The following is a 21,029-nucleotide window of genomic DNA, read 5'->3' on the forward strand; positions in this document are numbered from 1 at the left end:
TACACATGAAAGGCCAGGCTGTCCACAACACATGTGCCATGCTCTTCTTCGGTTCCAGACAGCTAACTCCCGGCACAAAAGGCCACTTCCCGCCTTGCACTCCCACCTCCTGGCTTTGCCAGATGCTTTATGGAGTGGGACTTCAGTAAGGAACTGAGAGGGTCACCTGAAGCAGGAGTGCCAATGGACTTGAACCTGAGAGCTGGAGGCAGGAGGGGCTTTCCACTATTTTCACTAGCTCTGACTGACAGCCTCACAGGTAGACCTCAACAAGCATTACGGCTTTAGAAAGGCCAACGGCGTGAAGAAAAGGAGCACAAGTTCTAGTTGTGTGTTTTGTATAATTTAATAAACCTTGAGCTTGTCACTGCTTGTGCCTGAAAGCTTTGCGTCTGTGTTGCTGTCCCTCCGAGTTGCTCGTCTTCTTTTTATTCCTGTTCCTATTTTTCACATTGTGTGTTTCATAGTAGCGGACACCAACTTTTTTGGACTGCTGCTGCCGTGCTGCTCGCCTCCGCTGTGAAAAATGGCAGGAAGCAAAGAATGATCAAACACTGAGTCCTAAGACTGGCGCCTCCGTGTCGTCCTCCCCAGCTCCCACAGCCACGGGAAGGAGGGAGGGACGCACACTCTCTCCTGGTGACTTCTGACATGTCCAGGCCCACACTCCCACTGAGCCCAACCTCATGCAATACCTGCACAGGTTCTGCTGCCTTCCTGACCAGTGGTCAGTAAGGTCGGACACATGATGACAAACCATGCCCCTGCCCAGAGGGCCCGTTCCAGCTCCGACAGCCATGGAACAAAGCTGCCCTTCACAGAACCCAGGGGAGGGGAAACACGGCCCATAAAATCATTTGGTCAGGTCCTGCCACCAAGGCTTCCACAGATGGGACTAGGAATCCAAGACATCTATAGCAGGTGAATTTTTAAGTTGGTAAGTCGGTATGGCCTATGAATGATGCCACAGACATCCAAATGGCCCTAGCCCTGAAACACTTTGCTCATCATGTCATCTCCCTGGGGCTGTAAACCCAACCTTCTACGTGACACCTGCTTGTTGCAAAACGGGGACCAGGGCCTCCTACAACATGACAGGGACTCAGTAGCCTCCGCCCAGGGTGCCCCCTCTTGATCCCACGTAAGGGATGCCCAGGTCACTGAGGACTGGGGTTGCTGGGATTCGGCTCTGGAACACCCGTTTCGTAAGCAGTGGGTCTTGAGAAATCAGCTGCTCTCAGCTTTCCATACTGAAGACCCTGGAATGTTTTATTTCAGATGTAAGCGTCCTGATAACGGGTCTAACTTAAGGGCCCAGTACTTACTTCTTTACATGTCAGCATCCTGTTGGCTTTCTCTGGATGGTCCTCTTCCCGCTGGGCCTTCCACTTCTTTCCCTTCTTGGTAGGTGCTGGATAAGAACGATCTACAAACACACAGGGGAGAGGAAAAAAAAAAAAACCCAGTATTTTCTATTCAAAACTTTCAAGCCCTACGATGGGTACAAGTTGGACACGTCAGAAGGAGGAAGAGGTAGAAGGCAGGTGTGGATGGAGTGTGAACATAGCAGGGCCAGGTTGGGAAGGAGCCAGGACGAGTCTGCCAGGCCCCAGCAGGGTTGTACGAATGTCACACAATTGCAGGCTTGACAGGATGCTGGCCATCCAACGGAGTAAAGCTGCAACAGGCCCCACTCCCCAACTGTCTGTGGTCTCACACCTGGTTTCTATGGTGAATAATCTTTTTATCAAGTTTCCTGAACTGCCAAAACCATCCTAAGAAACGTGCAGGACCCAAGTTGTGAGTAACATAATTTGAATGCCAAGAAGCCTGTGCGGCAAAAACGCCATGTGTCTGCAGGGCACGGTGCCAGACAGACCCTGAAGAACTGAAGTACTCCCGCCGCGGCAAACTCGCTCACCTTCCTCTCCATCATCCACCACTTCAGAGGCCTTTCTTTTTTTTCGTTCTTCAGACTTTGCAAAAACCATTTCACTCAGCCCCTTTGGTATTCTGAAACAGAGAGGCAAAGTGCTGAAGCCACCCGCCACTCCTCACTCCTCTGCAGGGCCCACGTCCCCAGGCTGAGGAGCCTGCCCTCACACCGCAGGGAGCACCAGGAAAGGAGTCAACGGCCACAGCCCCCGAGCCCCTGACCTCTCCTACAGTAGGGAGCTCAATGTTACATGTACGCATCAAGCATCAAACACGGCCACAGGCAGCCCTTTCCAAAACCACCACTCTAATACCGATAGCAGGTTTTGGGGAAAGGAATGAACACGAACTCGCTGCAGTTCAAAGAGAGGAGAGGCTACCTGACTGCTGAGAACTTTTTGGCCTTGGCTTTGTTTAAAAACTTGTGATATTTAGCGATCTTTTCATCCAGGGCTCTCAGAACAGCCTTGGTGTCGTTCCCCGCAGGCTGCTCCTGGGGCTCCTGGTAAGCCTCCTCCTCCTCGTCTCCCAGCTGCATCTGCTCTTCCTCATCCTCTTCCTCCTCCACAGACCAGCTCTCAAACTCTTCATCGAGGTCTGACAGCTCCACGGGAACCAGGTCGTCCCCAGAGAACTGGGGCACCACGTTGATTTTGCCAAAGTTCTGCCGAACGCGTGCCAGGATCTCCTGCATCTCTGAGTTGGCAGCATGGCCATCATTTTCTTCCTTTTCTTTCTCTGTGATTTGCTGCGACCCTTCGCTGACTGCTGCTGGGGCTCCCTCTTCTGGGTTGTCCTGGGGGGTTTCGGCATCAGCCTCTGGGGGTGAGGAGGGTGAATGCTGTGGAGGACAAAAAGGGCACAACGTCAAAGAGAAATAAGCTGAAGATGGAAATATAACTTTTTTTTAAAAATCTGAGGGGCAAGAAAGAACTTCATGGTGCTGAAATCAAGGCCAAACTGGCTAATCCTCCACCTGCAAGTGCCAGCATTTCATACAGATGCTGGTTTGTGTTCCAGCTGTTCCATTTCCCACCTAGCCCCTGCTTTTGGCCTGGGGAAGCAGCAAAAGACAGCACAAAGCCTTGGGACCTTGCACCCACGTGGGATGCTCCAGGCTCCTGTCCTCAGATTAGCTCAGCTTTGTCTACTGTGGCCATTTGGGGATAAACCATTGGATGGAAGATGTCTGTCTCTTTGTAAATCTGCTTTTCCGATTAAAAAGAAAGAGAGAACTTCCATCCCTTGATTTCACTCCCCAAATGTCTGTAGCAGCTGCAGCTGCCGGACCTGAGATGGGAGCCAGCAAGAACCCAATCCAGGTTTCCCAAGTGGGTGTTAGGGACTCAGCTACTTGAGACACCAATTCCAGCCCCAGGATCCAGAAAGATATGGTGCACAGGGGTGGGCGGGTATTCAGGCCTCCAAAAAGCCTGTATACAGAATGAACAAACTCACAGAGCAGATGGGGAGGGGCTGCTGGGTTTGGCTGGGGAAGGTGGGAGTTGACCCATTAACAAATGTCTCAGAGGTGCCAATTCTAAACAGTAGGAGAGAATATTCAGCTGAAAACATCAAGCTGCAGCAGTTGCCTGGGCATGCCTGGGACAGAGCGCAGCTAAGACATCAGGGCCAGACAGATCTGAATGGCAGGAGTGGCACGCGATGCCACCTTGTCACCTTGGCTGAGCTGTCCAGAAGGCCCCAGAAACAGCAAAGCAAAGCATGCAGGCTGAGCCCGGGGCCGGCTGCCACCACAGAAAGGGATGTGTGAGAGCAGTGAAGCTTCGGGATTTCCCCCTTCACAGAGGCCCAAACCTCAGCCTCATGCCTAGCACTCCCCATCTAAGCACCAGCACTGCAAGAGCAGGGCTGATTCATGCCTGGGTTCCCTGGGCCTGGCACACAGCTGGTTCTAATGTTTGTTCAAGGCTCCTCAAGCTTAAGAAAAGCCAACAGGATCAGAGGATGACCCAACGAGCCCTCTTCCTCCAGGACCCGAGGCCTGGGCTTACACTGCACTTGTTATTTATGGGTCTCCAACAAGCTCACTCTGCTGTGGGTGACACTACTGCTCAAAGATGCAGCAGAAGGGAAAGCAAGCTTTCAGAAAGGTAGGCCACGAAAAGGGAGCCAGCTCTGGATGAGAGCCATGCTTTCAAAGAACTGGGTCCACCCTGCTCTTACCTGGGGGACTGTAGGCGGCTCTGCATTGGGAGGCTTGACAAAGAAAGGAATCCGGCCCCTCTGCCAGTCATTGAGGACCATCTTACCCACTGTCTGCAAGTCGGGCTCCCCACCCTGAAACATCAGAGACGCCCAGTAAGACCCCAAGAACAAAACCACGGGCCAGTTCAGCTGTCCCAGGTGTTCATCATCACACTTGACAAGTGTCACAATGCTCATGGAAGGCCAAGACACACGCCTGTTTCTCTCTCACACACACGTACAGTGCACATCAGTCACATTTCTCATGGCCCTGGTTCACCTTCAACAATTTCCCAGTGCGGAAAGCTAACTTCTCCAGAAAGTCCTCAGCATTTTCCCAAGAGTCGATCTTGTACGTCTTGCTGATATATTCTGGCTTGGCTCGTTCAAGTACAGCACCAACATGGTCTTCGGGAGTCTTAATTTTCTCAACTTGAACCTAGATGTCAATAGGAAATTCTTGGGCAAGCAGCGGAGCCACTGTTTGCAAACAGACGGCCACAGGAGAGGGCATGGAGATCCCAGCCCCACTCGGGAGCCCAGCTCACCACAAACTACCCAAGTGGCTTCTGAGGCTGTTTGAATTTCACTACTTTGTGTTACCCACTCGCAGAAATGGTTAAAAGCCTGGCAATCCCGGGATACAACAGGAACAGATCAGTTTATGCAAACAGGGGAAGAATGTGCACAGGACGTATAGCCAGAAGCATGGTCAAGGTTAAGTGGAATCATTTCAACTTTTCAGTCACATTCAGAAACAAGTGAGGAAATGATTGGGCTCCAAAATGACTCAGCCCATAAACCCACAAAGATGAATTATCACTAAACATAAACAGGCCCTGCCTCCCTTTGGATCCAGCATGTAAACTACGAGCTCTTTTGTGGGATGATACTGACCAGATATGCCCCCTGATTCCACTAACTCCTTCAGCAGGCTGAAGGGGGAAGGAAAGGCCGCCCTGGTCATCACCACACTCCCAAACTCTGGTTGGACAGGCCAACCAAACTGACCCCAAAGTGTCTTCTGAACAAGCAAAAAGCCAAGGGCCCTGAGTGCCCACAGGAAGCAGGGAGGCCCTCAGGGGCTGACACTCACAACTCCTTTGAGCACGATGTCTGTCTCTGAGTCCTCCGATGGGTAAACCACACCCGGACAATCGATCAGGAATATCCGCCGCATCAGAGTGATGTACTGCCAGACCTGAGGATGGAAAAAAGCCAGGGACACCTCTGTGCCCAACACTGAGTCTAACTTGCAAAGCCCTGAGGCTCTCAGGTGAAGCCAGACGGGGAGGAGGCCAGCCTGCTGAGCAATCACAGCTTCCTCTCTCCATGCCCTGCCCACCACATCTGCACAAGTGTCAACTCCAGCTGCCATCACGTAAGGGCCTGAAAGTAATGCACAGACTCCCGCCCAGCCCTGTGTGGTGAGACCCTGCAGACTCTCTTCTGAGCTTCCTAAGTGTCCTGGAAATAGATCACCACTGGGCCTCTTGCTGTTCAGCTGGGCCATGTTACTCCCTAGTCCTCTGTGCTCCAGGGCAACCACCCTTGGCTGGGTGCCTTCCTAACCCAGCAGCCATTCTTGAGTGAAGGCAGCAGTGATCATGTAAAGTCCTCAAGATGAACAGTATCAACCAAATCAGGCCAAAGTCACAGCATGGCATAGAGAGGATGCTCAGCAGCATCACAGCAACAGGAACTCAAACATCCAAAGCCACTACATGCAAAACTAAATTCCCATCAGCAAGAAGTAGGGAGAATCTCCATGTCTTAGGCAATCACCACTCTCCCCACCAGCCCTCTGCCTTCACAGAAACAAAAACTGGTAGAAGGCAGCCCCCCTTGAAGCAGACATACCTTTGTTTCGCCTGCGATGGGGGCCACGTTACAGACTTTCTTGGAACGCAACGTGTTTATCACAGAGCTCTTGCCAACATTTGGATAGCCAATGAAGCCGACACTGATCTGCTTCTTGTCTGTGTGCAGCTGCTCAGGGAGAGAACACACCACGGACATGCAGTCAGGCACACCCTCCGCGACAGACAGGTGACTTCGGTAAGGTAATGAGCAGAGCACAAGGACTGGCACTGTTATCCAGCCCAGTAACTGGATACTTACAATGCTGATGATATACTGTTTCTAAGTGCTGGTGTGAGACCTGGCCACTCTGCTTCTGACCCAACTCCCTGCTAGTGCACCCAGGAAAGCAGCAGGGGATGGCCCATATCCTTGAGTCCCCACCCCTCAAGCCGGAGACCCACACGGGAGTTCTAGGTTCCTAGCTTCAGCCTGGTCTAACCACAGCCACTGTAGCCATTTGGGGAACAGGTGAACCAGTGGGTGAAGATGTGCCCGTCTTTCAAACATACCAATCTTTTTTTGTCTTGTTTTGTTTTTTAAGATTTATTTTATTTTTATCGGAAAGGCGGATATACAGAGAGGAGGAGAGACAGAGAGGAAGATCTTCCGTCCGATGATTCACTCCCCAAGTGAGCGCAACGGCCGATGCTATGCCAGTCTGAAGCCAGGAGCCCCTTCCAGGCCTCCCACGCGGGTGCAGGGTCCCAAAGCCTTGGGTCGTCCTCGACTGCTTTTCCGGGCCACAGGAAGGGAGCTGGATGGGAAGTGGGGCCTCCGGGATCAGAACCGGCGCCCATATGGGATCCCGGGCATGTAAGGCGAGGACCTTAACCACTGCACCATCGTGCCAGGCCCCAAATATACCAATCTTAAATAAACACAACAAAACAAAACCCCACAAAAACAGAAAACACCACAGTGCAAAGCTTTTAACACAAAATGATTGGACCCCTGTACATTAAACCTTCACAGTGGAAGTGGACCCTCTGTCCTCATGAATCAACCAGAGATGAGTCATCTCAGCCACCCACATTCAACTATCCTTAGACTATAGAACAAAGGCTCAAAAGTACACAAATTGGTAAATGGTAAATGCTGCTGTGGTATTGTATGCTAAGCCTCTCACTGCAACACCACTGTGTCATATCTGTCAAATGGGCAGAAGATGGCCCAAGTCCTTGGGACCCTGCACCCAAGTGTGAGACCTGGAAGAAGTTCCTGGCTCCTGGCTTCAGACTGGTTCAGCTCCAGCTGTTGGCAACCATTTGGAGTGAACTAGAAAATGGAGGATCTCTTTCTCTGTAACTCTTTCAAATAAAAATGAAATAAATCTTAAGGGAAAATAAAAGAGCTAGACTACTCACTGAGACCACCACCATCCACAGAAAAATGCCCTTCAGACTCCTCATGGGTCACTCCCCTTTTCTCTGGACAATATGTTTCACATTTCCACTGCCAAAATTCAACAACAAGAGAGGAAAAAAAACACCTCAGAAGCTAGACCACTGGGTGGGGTCTCACGAGGCCGAGCCCAGCTGGCACCCCACTCTGCAAGCGGATGGAACTTGGGAAGGAAGGTGGTGGACTGTACATGCGAACTGACCTCATGCCCATCAAGTCCACCAGCATCACAGCTGTAGAATCAACGCTCCAACCCCCAGAGGGGGAGCTATGATGGTAACAAAATACCAGAGGCTAACCACCCATATACCAAGAGCTGGGGGCCAGGCAGCACATACAGCAACCGTGTGTCTGGCAGGCATAGAGCTCCCGCCACCCCACAGGCCAGGCTGAGGGAAATGACACATCCGTGAAACCCTGCGTGCCCGACAATGCCACCAGCTCTCAGCCCTGGAAGGGAGCCCAAACGTAAGAGAGGTACAGCCAAAGGCCAGTGTGCCTGAATGGTGAACTGAAACTCTAAATCCTACCCCGCCTAGTGAGACCCCAGCCCACACTCACTCTGAGCTCCCAGAGCCCGGCAGCTAGGCCTATGCACCCTGACAGGTGAAGACCACCACACTTCTCTGGACAAAGTCTTAGACGCCAGAAAGAAGAACCATGACTCTGAAATCTCACAGAGTATTTGCCAATAAAACATGTGGGTCCCCATTCAATCATCCTATAATGGTAAGTTGGGAAATCCAATCTGCCACATCTGTTTTGTCTCTTACTTTCCTATGATTTGAAAAGCACAGGCATTAGAGTGGAGTGGGAGAAGAAAGGGAGACAGATCTCTCATCTGCTGCTTCCCTCCCCAATGTCACAGCAAGCAGAGAACACTAGAACCTCAAGTCTGGTCTCTCACACAGAGTGGCAGGGACTGAAGCACTTGAACCATCACTTGCACTCCCTCAAGGTGTGCAGTAGAAGGAAGCTGGATTAGAAGCAGAAAAGCCATGGGACTGGCGTTATAGAATAGCAAGTTAAGCCTCTGCAATGCTGGCCTCCAATATGGGTGCCAGCTCAAGACCTGGTTGCTCTATTGCTTATTTAACTCCCGGCTAAAGCACATGGAAAACCAGCAGAAGATGGCCAAAGGGCTTGAGTCCCTGCACACATGTGGGAGACCCAAAGAAGCCCTGGCATTATGGCCATCTGGGGAATGAACCAAGGAATGGAAAGTCTCCTCTTCTTTTTGCAACTTTGCCTTTCAAATAATAAATAACAAATCTGAAAACAAAAACAAAACAAAACAAAACAAAACAGAAGCAGAGCAGCCAAGACTTGAATCAGGCACTCAAACATGGAATGTGGGCGTCCCAAAGAATAGTTTAAAACGTCCCAAAGAATAGTTTAACTGCTGAGGCAAATGCCTGTCCCTCTATCATCTTTGAAAACATAAAAATGTTTACTTACTTGAAAGGCATAGCCATAGGGAGAAAAAACACTGTAGACACAGGAGCTCCATCTGGTCTCCCACTGGATGGCAGGGGCTCAGAACCTGCACCATCATCAGCTGCCTCCCAGACGCATTCGCAGGAAGGTGGACCAGAAGCAGAGGTGGCAGCTTTACCCACCACACCACAAAGCCTACCCTCCCCATCAGCTTTCCTCTTCCACATGAATGGAGAACCAAGAGTAACCTGAAGCATGATCCCAGCAGAAGAGATAGAAAAACAAACCTGGAAGTCAGGGAGTTAACACAGGGAGGGGAGGCTTAAACACACCATCAGCACTGTCTGAGACAGAGGAGATATCACAGCTGTCAGAGTTGTACAAGGGGGCAGGGTGGGGCCGAGTTAAACAAGAGCACAGGCAAAATACATTTTGTGAGACAGCAGCTGGGTGAGTTGGCTAGGCGAGCTGTCCAAACAATACAGCGAAATGTCACGTATACAGTGAACTAAAGAAAAGCTAAGAAAGTTCAAGAGTGAAACCAGGAGGTAAGACTCAATTCCTTCAGAAAAATACAGACCTTGGAAGGGTTAAGTGAAATTTCAAATAAATAACGTTAAGACAGTTCTGGAGAAGGCACGTGACCCAGCAGAGTAAACTGCGGCCTGAGACGTCCACACCCCTGTCCGAGTGCCTGGGACGCAGCCCAGCCCCTGCTCCTCACCCAGCTTCTTGGTGGACACCCCAGGAGGCAGCAGGGGCCGGCTCAAGGGAGAGGCAGAGGGAGCTCCCAGCTCCTGGCTCTCCTGCTGTCAAGTGGGCCTCGTCCTGACTGCTGCAGACACTGGGGGAGTGAACCAGCAGAAGAGTTCCCTCACTATCTGCCTTCCAAAACAAACAACAAACTAAAGAAAAAGTAACAGCCAGCCAACTCCACCTCCCGCTTAGCTCAGTGCACAACAGGTCCTCCTCCAGACACATCAAGGTGGAATTTTAGAACAAGCACAAGGGATCAGGAGTCAAAATGACCTCACATTTCTCCAGAGCAACCGCAGGAGCCTGAAGCCAATGCAGCGGGGCCTGGAACACTCCGAGGCCGTGGCAGAAGAGAAGGAAGACACTATCAGAGTCATGTGGTCTCTCAACCTTCTTCCTCTTTACCCTTTCTGAGGAAGCATTTGAAAACGACACTGCCTCAAAAGGCACGCGCATCCCAGAGGACAGGAACAGGCAGGCAGGCAGCCTCGGGAACCCTAAGGACAGGACACAGGGGGGGTTCTGCTGCTGGGAGGGAGCAGCAAGGCGGCCCACACCCCGTGTGGCACCTGTGCCTGCTGGCGTCCCTTTCCACTAGCGAACTCGGCAGCACAGCAGTGACAGACATAGACATGGAGCCAAGGCAGCAGGGAACTACAGTCAGGGCATGTGTCAGCACAGTGAAGAGGCAGGTGACCCGACAGGGTCACCCAACAAATACAGGACAAGCGGAGCCAGGAGGTGTGGACAGAGGATGGCTGCAAGGAGCTTAGACTCTGCTTTCTCTGGCAGGAAAGACAGCCAGCTAACACCAGGTGGGGACACGGGGCTAAAACGCTAAGCAAGCACTCCACACGCAGAGGCCAGCAGCAAAACAGCGATGTGCTGGCAGCATCTGCTCCAGCTGAGTGACGGAAGAATGGGACAGGATACACATCTTTTCCTTAGAAGCCAAGGACAACCGATCAAGTACACAACCAAAGGTGCTGCGTTCGACCCCCTGGGAACATTCTATAGGGTTGGACTTGTTCCAGAATCAGTTTCCTGGACGGATAGCCTCGATGAGTTCCTGACCTCCAGGCCTCACACCATGATGCGGGAAGCAACTCCCGAGGCAACTTACCATAGCACAGCCACACCACAAACCCCAGCAGACAAAGGTCAGGCCACCGTACCTTTCCAAACTGCCGCAGCAGCTGAATGAAGGCCCCCTTGCCAAAGGGGTTGGTGAGACTCGCGTGGAAAGCCAGTGTCGGATAATCCTGGGACAGGACGGCAACCCAGCGCTTCTACGGGAGACAGGAGAACAGGCTGAGCGCTGCTGGTTTACCTACAGATGGGGAGGAATCACAGCTGGAGCGGACAGGCTGTGTTTCAGATACGCTGCTGTCCACTGCTGCCCACGTCAACATTAGCTGTGAGTCTTCAAAACATCTCCTCTTTCAACTACAACAGATAAAAATGCAAAACAATGGAGCACAACGGAGAGCTGGCCAAAGCTGGCCGGATGCTCCACCATGTGGGGGCGCTGCACCCGCACCGTACACATCCAGAGGCAGCCCTCCAAGGATTCTAACTTGAGACACCACTGCCTTGTTCGCAGAGGTTTTCTAGGGAAAACCCACAAACTGACTTGTGAGCACATGAATTCCAGGTCTCCTGGAGCTGAGTGGTCTGCACGGTCTGTTCTGGATTAGTCGTCATACTTACTGTTGCCCAGGTTGGGACAAGGTCACACTTGTTAAGCACAAAAATGAGGTGTTTCCAGGGTTTTTCTTTCTTCAGGTAAGTCTCAATGTGAGGAGAACGGGTCCCCATGGGGTCTCTAGCATCAAGAACTTGAACAACAACATCTGATGAGTCTATCACCTATAATTCAGAGGGGAAAATGGTTTGCTAAAGTGCAAGTACAAAATTATGAAGAATGACCTTCCAGGGAGCCCGGGAAAAACAGTAACGCTTAGGAACCCTTGCATGACAGCCATGTGAGAGCAGGCTGCAGCCAAACCCAATGCTCCATAAACAGAAATCAGCTTCTCCCTGGGTGGACATCTAAAACCTGCCCATTTCAGACAAGACACCAGCTCCCGGGAAACAGCTCCTGCAACTACAGACAGTTAAAGCTGAGCCACGCCTCCCCGACCTGCCATTGGTTTCTAATAACTCAGTCTGCCGTATCGGTATTGGTTTTGTATTATGTCACTGCAGATTCATGTAACTATGCTTAGAAGTCTGTGTTCCTGAGGATATTATCAGTCTGTGCACAGAAACGTGGCAGTTCAAGAGCTCTGGGTCAGGACCGGGGACCCACAAAGCGGCTGCCACCGCTAAGGCAGGCGAGCTATGCACTCAGCGATACAAGGTGACTGGATGGAGGAACCGGAACTGCCTGTGTAGCCTGGGCACGCAGTCCCAGCACGAACAGCACAGTAACAGAGCAGAAAGGAAGACAGGTAATACACACGAATGGGCGGGAGGCAACCGGGGCTCTCTAAAGTGACTTCAGAAACACAGTCCACTATGGCAGAATGTGTGTGTGTGTGTGTGTGTGTGTGTGTGTGTGTGTTGCTTTGTGGAGGAAGACACAACTGGCAGCAGAATCTACTCTATCTGGCAGAGCTTCTAGTTAGCAAAACCAGTTTCCTCAGAGATGACTAGAAGAATCACAGTGGAATCACACAATGAGAGAAGGATGCGAGTGTCTCACCTTGTACAGCTCACCCCAGATTCTTTTGGACTGTCCCTTTTTATATATCTCTTCTTGGGCTTCATCTCTAAACAAGAAAATACCAATGAGCAGGTGCCGCACTATCCGGTGAGAAGATGCTGGAGGGAGAAGCCCACACTCTAAGGAGGGGATGTCCACACCAGCTGGAGGCGGAGCCCGGCCAACAGGGTACAACAGGGCACAGAGTGACCACAGGGGCCAGGTTCCAGGGTCATAGGGCAAGCTGATGCCTGCAATGCTGGCATTCTACATGACCACCGGTTTGAGTCCCAGCTGCTCCACTGCCATTCCAGCTCTCTGCTCATTCTCTTGGGAAAGCAGTGGAGGATGGCCCAAATCCCTGGGAGATCTTGCGTGGAGGTCCAGGCTTCTGGTTCAGACCTGGCCCAGGCCCTGCTGCTGTGGACATTTTGGGAGTGACCCAGAGGATAGAAGATTCTTTCTCTCTCTCTCTCTCCCTCTCTTTGTAACTCCCTGCCTTTCAAATAAATAATTAGAAAAAGCAAAAAACAAAAACCAAGTGATCAAGGCCAAATATTGACAGACGATTAGCTGACACAATGCAGTGCATCCAAACAAGGAAACTGTGACACACGCTACAAGGACGAACTCTGGAAATGACGCCAAGGGAGTTCGGCCAGACACACGGCGACAATTACCGGATGATTTCACTTCTCTGAGGCACTGCTGGCTACTGACTCCCGAGAGACCCAGAGCAGAGCGTGGATGCCAGGAGTCAAGGGCAGAGGTAAGTGCCCAACAGGACAGTCTTTCAGTTTGGAGTGATAAAAAATTCAGGTGGGTAGGGGACATGGCGCAGTAGCCTAGCAGCTAAAGTCCTCACCTCACACGTGCCAGGATTCCATATAGGAACTGGTTCTAATCGCAGCCTCCCCACTTCCCACCCAGCTCCGTTTGTAGCCCGGGAAGGCAGTTGAGGACGGCCCAAAGCTTTGGGACCCTGCACCGGCGTGGGAGACCCAGAAGAGGCTCCGGGCTCCTGGCTTTGGATTGGCTCAGCTCCAGCCGTTATAGCCATTTGGGAATTGAATTATCAAATGGAAGATAATCCTCTGTCTTTCCTCCTCTCTGAATATCTGACTTTCCAATAAAAATAAATCTTAAAAAAACAAAAATTCTGGAAGCGGATAGTGGTGATGGCACATAACAGCGGACTTTGTGTTCCTGCACTGTACACAAGAAACAGCTACAATGGTCAACCTCACGTCAGGTCTTTTACCACAATCAAAAAACTAACCCAGACAGTTGCAAAGTCAGACTGGAAGGACTCAGACCACAGCCTCCTCCACAGCTCCCACAGAGCGAGTGACCTTGGACAAGAATGTTTAGTCTCCAACAGAGACAGCTCTGTCTAGGGGCTGGCACTGCAGGATAGTGGGTACAGCTGTCACACGCAGCACCAGCATCCCAGATGGGTGCCAGCCTGTGTCCCGGCTGCTCCACTTCCATCAGCACCTTGGTAATGGCCTGGGACAAGCAGCGGACGATGGCCCCAGTGTTTGAGGGGGAGACCAGGAAGAAGCTCCCGGCTGCTGCCTGACCCAGTTGCCTGGCTGCTGCAGCCATCTGGGGAGGGATGCAGGGTCCTTGCAGAGCACGGATTTCTGTGTATGTCTCCATCTCTCCCTCTCTCTATGACTCTTTCAAAAGAAATAAATTATAAAAGAGAGGGAAAAAAATGTTGTGTCTTTCTCTCCAGTACTTACTACACTTTTGGGAAGAGGAAAAAAATGCAAATAGGCACAATACAGGACCAGTCAGAAAGTCCAAAGACTTTGGAGACTGAGTGAATCCACGGCCGCGTAATGCTGAGTTGCATGAGTAACACAGCTGTAGCGACCAGGCTGGGCCGCCTCATGGCACAGCGCTGCTTAGCAGAGACCAAGTGCAGGCAATGTTGGGTTACATCAGCGCAAAGACAACCAGGCCTGGAGTACCATCAGCGTACCTCACCCCAGTGTCTTCGGTCACTAGGTCGCGATCCTTGCCCTGGTCATAGCCCTCAGTGGACAGCTCAGCACTTTCCACCAGAGACTGCATGTCACTCGCAGGTAAATTTGGGCGCTTCCTCTGTGACTTGGGCCCAAAAGTTGTTTCAAAGCTTTCGGTGTCAAGGATATGCACCTTCGAGTTCTGAAGGGAGAGGAAAATGACAGGTCAGTCAAAGAAAGAGCTCAAAGCTGAAAAAATAAACCTAAGAAAGGCCTTCTGCTTTTATCTTCCCAAAACTCCACCCGCACCAGAATCTACAAGAACGTGCCAGCTGTCTGCTTTCAGGTTAGAAATGCTTGTTTAAATAGCACACGCACTTGTTCCCCATTGTGAATTTTTGTAAACCTCTTTGGAGAAATACAAGAGTAACACAAACAATCCAAGCAAATGCGAACCATGTTGTAAGGTTTGCCAGCAACTCTGCTTTATCCTAAACTTTCGTCCATGATGATGAAAATCAAGTTATCATTTCTAACCCTTTATTGTTAGCTTTCAAGCAAGTGCGGAAAATTCGCCAAATTCGCAGATTTTGTCAAGGACAATCATACTCAAGCTTGTGTTTTTTTTTTAAACCAACTGTAAATGCCAACTTTTTCTTGGAAGTTAAATTTCTTTCATGGCTAAAAGCAATTGCTTGTTTTGTACAATGCATTTTAGTTTCAGATAACATTTTCCCTAATTTAGGTAAGGTCTTTTATTAAATGCACATGGAAAGCCTTCAGATGAAAAACATCTAGCAAAAGTCCAAAATAAAATTTCAGATGTGATAAAGGAACCTGATCCTAACTGGGACTTGATGTGCCTGTGGAGCAGTTACAGGCACAGGGAATTTTTGAAGCAGGATGAAAGTCCAAGTTTGTGTTAGGATCTATCACGTAACAGAATGTTAACAGCTGGCAGAAAATCTTCAGAAAAGAAAAAGAAAAACCATCCTCTCCCCTGTAACATGAATTCCTCCTTAAAAGTGTGACACCCCCAAACTCAGGAAGACAGAGCAAGCCTGTGCCTTCCAAACTCTAACGGATCCCCCCTACCCAATTTCAGAGCTCCAGGAGACACCCTCATCTTGTCAGATCCTCCAGTCCATTTCTTAGCCCACTGGTACCCACTGCCTTGCATCAAGGATCAGAGGCGTCATCAAGTACAGCCACAGACAGCCTTGACAGTCTACCAGGACAGTGCACATAGATTTGTCTGTAAGCTTACACGTCAGTGGGTACAACGCAGTAAGACCTACCATACACACGTATAGTAAGTTACAGCATTTTTACTGTATTGCTACGGAAATCACATTCTCGTCCACACATGCACGAACGTGGCCAAGTCGAAAAGCATGTTTGATCTGATACTACTGTGCCAACCATCTCTGAATTCCACTTAACAGGAAGTAATAGGTAACGTACTAACATCAAGACTAAAGCGGAAAACTTGGCAATGATTCCATGAAGCTTTCTGTATTAAGATGCCAGCTGAACACAGCAGCTGTAGATCCTATTCCACAAGGCAGATATTCAAGCCCTAATCTTAAAAGTCCTGAACAACTGGAGCAAGCAACAAAGCAATGACTTCGTAACAGAACTTCTCTGTTCTTCCCATAAACAGGATTCAATAGTTGCTTAAAACATGGCTTCAGGGAGAACAGACAAAGAGAACAGGGGAAATGAGCAACTTGTCTGTGGTTCATGAATTACACTCATGTGCTTCCCTGAAAGAAAACAGTCATTCCACTAATAGGTGCCATTCTTCTAGTCCATCATAAAACAAAACATAATTGACAAAACCTGAGGCAATAACCAGGCCTTGGTTTTTATTTTGTTCTGGAAGTAAACACTTGTCTTTGAACTGTTTGATCTATGCATGCATGTCAATGCTTTCCTGCCTTCCCCACTCGGGAACTGAAGTGTATGTGCTGGATACGTTTCTGGGAATTATTATTCAATGCAAAGTGAAGACATGCAGGCTAGCACGAGCCCATCTCCCTGTCCTGTGTGAACCTCATGCCACTCAAGCCAGACCTAGTCTCTCCTGTACCCGCGTTTCTGCACAGAATCGTCAGGGGTCTCACAAAAGCTGGAAGGGACTTGGACCTGCCCAGTCCTAACCCTACATCCCTCCTATAGTCTGATAGAATCACTACTTAAATGAATGTGCCTACAAAGATAAATACACTGAGATCAAAACAATCACTACTGACAGCGCCCATCTATTTCAGCTCATCAGGGGGTGGGGTATCTGCTTGGAGCTTGCCCACGTCCCATCCACCTCCAGCCATCCACCGGGGAGAGCTACCTGTCCATCACAGGCAGAGTCCACATTAACAGGCAGAACAAATCACTCAGGTGTCACTCCACAGCCTGTGCTATGACTCTGACTGCTTACATGCTACAGGTAAGACCCTGACAGAGGGGAAATGAGAAGGCTCAGGAAGCCTGTCACTGCTGCCCAAGGCCAAGGCCAACCAGGCCGGGAAGGTATCTGTGTGGAATGCGCCCGTGAAATCCCACGGCTTACGTGAGGCTGGACTCGGTCGTGGAGAAGAGACATCGGCAGCTTGCTCTGCTTCATGACAACTTTGTACGGATCCTTCATCACCGTCTCCATTTCCTCTTGAAACTTTTGCAGTGACGACTGCTTAATCACACGTGTATTTCCTGTTTTACAAATCAAGTATTGCTACTTAATGAAGAACTCCAACGGCTTCTGTCTCCATCCTCCCAGTGATACTGGCACCAGCAAGATTTTCAATCGCCCTCCTGTGCCCCAGCACCCAACACGGCCACTCCTGTGACCATGTCCAACCATACAGGAGGCAGGGAGAGCAAGCCACCTCAAAACTGCTTCCCCTGCACTCCTGCACCAGGAGCTAATCCACCAACACAGACACACAAATGGAGCTCTCAGCTCTCCAAGCCCAACTTCCTGACTGGCTGGTGCTGAAACACAAACTTCACTGAATGGAACTGACTTTGGAGATTTGTCCTACTTCCTGCTCGCTCTGGCAGAGGAACCTGGAGCAATCCCAGCTGACCAGTCGGCACTGACAGGATCCTGAAGTACCGATGCCCAAGAAGGCCTGGAGCCCACGGTGAGGGGGATGGGGGGGCAGCTCTGTGAACCCAACCATCCCAGCAAAGGAACAAAGTATAGCCACACGGTATAAGCTGGAGAAAACCCTGACAGCCTGCCTTGAGGAGGTATTCCACTAAACAGCCCACCTTACAGCACAAATGCAACACTGAGGCAGTGAGTGCACACACTGGGCCCACTGTGTGCTGGGACCGCACTAGGCATTCCGCATCTCTTCTTTCACTTCCCTAACTGCTGTGTGATGCAAACTGCACTTCTTCCCACTTTAGGGAAGAGGAAACTGAGAGGTGGACAGACTCCATCACTTGCCCACAGCCATGGAAACGGCAGAAGTAGAAGTCAAGCTCAGGCAGTCTGGACCTAGACAGGCCCATACCCATTCACCACGTTCAGTCTGTCTCCACAGTCTTCTCTGACACTTGCCTAGGGCAGCTCTAAAGGGGCTATCTGATCAGAGGACGCAGAAAGGCACTCACTGGGAGATGCCACCTGTACCCAAACCCAGAGGTGAGCCTGCCAGCAAGTGAGCCTTCCCTTGGCTCCCACCCACTGGTGGCTAAGGGCAAGTCCAGCGTGAAATGGGGCGGAGGGAGGAGCTTTCCCCAAAGAAAAAAAACTCTCACTCCTCCTGTGACTCCACTCACTCCTAGAAGGACCAATCAACAATCAGGCTCTTTAAGTGCTACGCAAGTTCAAGTACAAGTTCATTAACACCAAGTTCTGCAGAGGAACTTTACGCTGGTGTGCCTTGTGAGCTAAGGGCACTAGCGTCACGTCTCCAGCAGTGATTGCTACGGGAACCGTGAGGTGAGTTCAAGGTCTGTGAAAGCCAGCCCAGTCACTAAGGACAGCCGGCCAGCCCAACAGGGTACTCCGACAGCCAGCAAAGGCGAGCGCTCTTCCAAAGGAGAGCGGCTGGCTTTTAAACCCGTTAATCTTCTCAGCACTATGTCCTCTGCCACAGAACCCGTGACAGTTCCATTCACGCCAGGGTCCTGCCTGGGAGACACAGACACGGCCTAGCCTTCTGCATACAACACACACTGGGGAGAGCAAAGTAAAGCGGGTAATACTCACCAAACCACTTAATATTGGGCTCTACTCTCGCCACCGTGCCAGAAGCCACTGTGGATTGATACTGCAAGGGCTTAATCACTTTACCACGACTGTTCCTAAATTGAGGAAACAACAGATTTGGGATTACATCACCAGGAAGGCCACAGCAAAGCTTAGTTTACAGAACACGCTTTCCATCAAAAGGGCTTTTTTTTTTTTTTCAAAGGATCATGAAATACAGATTTTGGTAAACAAAGAGCACTTCTACATTTGAAACAGATTGCCTGAAAGCCATTTAATCTCTTGCAACAGAGCACGTAATGATTTCTGCTAGCTGAATAACAAGGCTGATGTTTAAACATCCATCTACTGTTTGTTTGCTTTTTTTAAAAACATCACATACTCGAGTTTTCTGAGTAATTCTTTGAAACCTGGTTTAAATGAATTCTAAGCAGAGGGTGATTTATGCTGGAACTCGACCTAAAACAAATGGCAGAGAAGGTGACTAAGGCAGATGAAGTTCATCGCCCTTTGTTCTAGACGTCTCTTTCAGGACAGGGCAGGAATTTAATTACCGGCCAAATTAACAGCAGCTAGCAAAACACCACACTCAGCAAGTCCCTCTGTGGCAGAAACCGTGGCTGGAACAAGATTCCAAGAACCGCAGTGTTAGGATCTCAAGCCTAGCATCACTGTCCAGTTTCCCGGCCACTGTCGTGACCATAGTCCTACAAGCGCTGCAGCTCCGGCTCATCAATCTTCAACTCTGAGACACGATGGGCCATTTCTAGGGACGAGGGCCGTCAGGAACGCAACACCTCCACTTGTGGGGAGGTACTGTGACTCACCACCTGCCCAGGCCTCACGCCAAAAACACAGGATGGACTAGAACGATCCACCTGTAAAAACTCCATTTGAGAGTACTGCTACCTGGAGCGGACAGTGGTGGGGACCCGAAAGGCTCCAAGTCCAGGCGTGGGGAAGAGTGCGGGAGGGCAGCACCCCAGCCTTACCTGCGCTCCTTCTGCCTGTACATATTCAGGCGCCGGATGGTGGCCCGGTCCCTCATGTTTTGGCCTCCTGCACCTTGTACTCGATCTGAGAAAGGTACAATCAGACAACACACTAGTTGACCACTAACAAATCCAAGAGCGGTCGTTGGTGAAGACAACCTGGGTCTTCCGGCCACACCAGGCAAGCTGCCCCCCTTACCACACCACCTCTCCGTACGCTGCTCCAGGACGGAAACATTGGCATGGGACATGACACGAGCATGTCAATCTTGGTGCACAATCGTGGCTCATTTCACCCACAGAAACGCCCCACGTCGAGGCACACAGGTGTAAGACACCCTGCCCAAGGTCACTCTTGCACGCACAGTCAGGATGTGAACATTTGCCTGTGGTCATGTCATCCCTGTGCTCCTGCTGGACAAACCCCTAGCTCTGCCCGCAACAGGCAAGGCAGCACACAGACCACAGGGTTGACACACACGTGCCAGTCTCACGACTCAGAAACTGCAGACTTTCATGGGATAAACAGCAAAAGGTGTAGCAACTCTAGCTGCCTCAACGAGGGAGAGACCGTCGTACACGCAAGGGAACATGAGCCCAGCTTTTCCTTTTCTGAGCCCCTCAAAGCGACGGAAGAAGACAGGCTGGCGTGACAGCCCCAGGGAACCCTCCCACTTCCTGGCTGTGCCAACTTGCTGCCCCACCGTCTCTAAGGATGCTGGAAACTGGACAAGATGTACGTGCATCTTCCAAAATATCTGAACCGGAACGACCTTGTTTATTCATCTCTGGGGTTTTCTACACACGTTAAGAGATTCCAAGAGCCAAATCCACCCTTCTGGTGCCACTGAAATGGGCAAGCGAAGGTGGTCAAGCGCAGAAGGCCCGCTGGGGGGCCTGGACCCCCTCAGGCCTCCACAGCCCCACTGACCGCGCCCCAGACTTTCAGACCAGGTGACATACACCTGGGCCCGTCAGCCAGGCAAGATGTCAGCTTTCCTCGGTGCCTCCAGAGGGGAGAACCTGCCGCATATCCGGCCCTCCTTCCCCTCGGCCAGTCGGCTCGAGGTCACTCCCGCCCTGACCACCTGGGACCCCTCCTCCCCCGGCCTCCGCCAGCCCCGCCGCCGTACCCGGGTTCGTGCTGGCCCTGGAGGGGTTAATGGTGCTCCGTCCTTTGTACTTGGGCTTCACCATCTTGCCGACTCAACAGGGACCCGAGATCCAGGTCTTGGCTCACGGCAGGTGGACGAGTACTTAACTTTCCAGGCCCGGCCGAAACAACCCGCGTGGATCACGCCAGACCACGTGGACAAGGAGTACGTCACTTCCGCTCGCGCCGCGCCCTTCACCGGAGCGACTTCCTGGAAAGGGAGGCGCGTGCTGCCACGCCCCTGGCTCCGCCCCCGCCCTAGCAACCGCCAAGCTGCCCCTCCATAGCAACCGCCCAGAGCTTGTGGTTGGACCCACTTCCAAATGAAAATGCCTCTTCTCGGGCCAATGACATAAACTCAAGTTTAATTACGTTTTAA

The 21,029-nt window shown here is 51.0% G+C and overlaps 1 protein-coding gene across 2 annotated transcripts; it reads right to left on the bottom strand.

Moving 5' to 3' along the window:
- Positions 1 to 327: 327 nt before the first annotated feature.
- GNL2 (G protein nucleolar 2) lies at positions 328 to 20,807 on the bottom strand. Of its 2 annotated transcripts, none has more exons than XM_040974231.1 (16): positions 20,631 to 20,807; positions 19,498 to 19,582; positions 18,506 to 18,600; positions 16,853 to 16,992; positions 14,298 to 14,482; positions 12,308 to 12,374; positions 11,311 to 11,469; positions 10,776 to 10,889; positions 6,004 to 6,132; positions 5,240 to 5,344; positions 4,424 to 4,582; positions 4,123 to 4,236; positions 2,316 to 2,776; positions 1,922 to 2,013; positions 1,326 to 1,411; positions 328 to 517 (listed from the first exon to the last, which is right to left on the bottom strand). In XM_040974231.1, exons 1-16 carry the CDS (start codon positions 20,692 to 20,694, stop codon positions 365 to 367), a joined length of 2,208 nt encoding a protein of 735 aa, XP_040830165.1. In that variant the 5' UTR covers positions 20,695 to 20,807; the 3' UTR covers positions 328 to 364. The 2 variants fall into 2 exon arrangements, with proteins under 2 accessions (XP_040830165.1, XP_040830163.1); XM_040974229.1 differs by having other exon boundaries at positions 1,326 to 1,426.
- Between the last annotated feature and the right edge of the window lie 222 nt (positions 20,808 to 21,029).

The sequence above is a fragment of the Ochotona curzoniae genome, unplaced genomic scaffold (genome assembly GCF_017591425.1).
Source record: "Ochotona curzoniae isolate NIBS_2020 unplaced genomic scaffold, NIBS_Ocur_1.0 contig_2404, whole genome shotgun sequence".
NCBI classification, from domain to species: Eukaryota; Metazoa; Chordata; class Mammalia; order Lagomorpha; family Ochotonidae; genus Ochotona; species Ochotona curzoniae.

Coding starts and splice junctions, on each gene's coding strand:
- GNL2 (XM_040974229.1), bottom strand. CDS start 20,694: ATGGTGAAGCCCAAGTACAAAGGACGGAGCACCATTAACCCCTCCAGG. Junction 19,583..20,630: donor CAGGGCCAGCACGAACCCGG/GTACGGCGGCGG, acceptor TACCTTTCTCAG/ATCGAGTACAAGGTGCAGGA. Junction 14,483..16,852: donor ACGACCGAGTCCAGCCTCAC/GTAAGCCGTGGG, acceptor CTCTCCCTTCAG/AACTCGAAGGTGCATATCCT.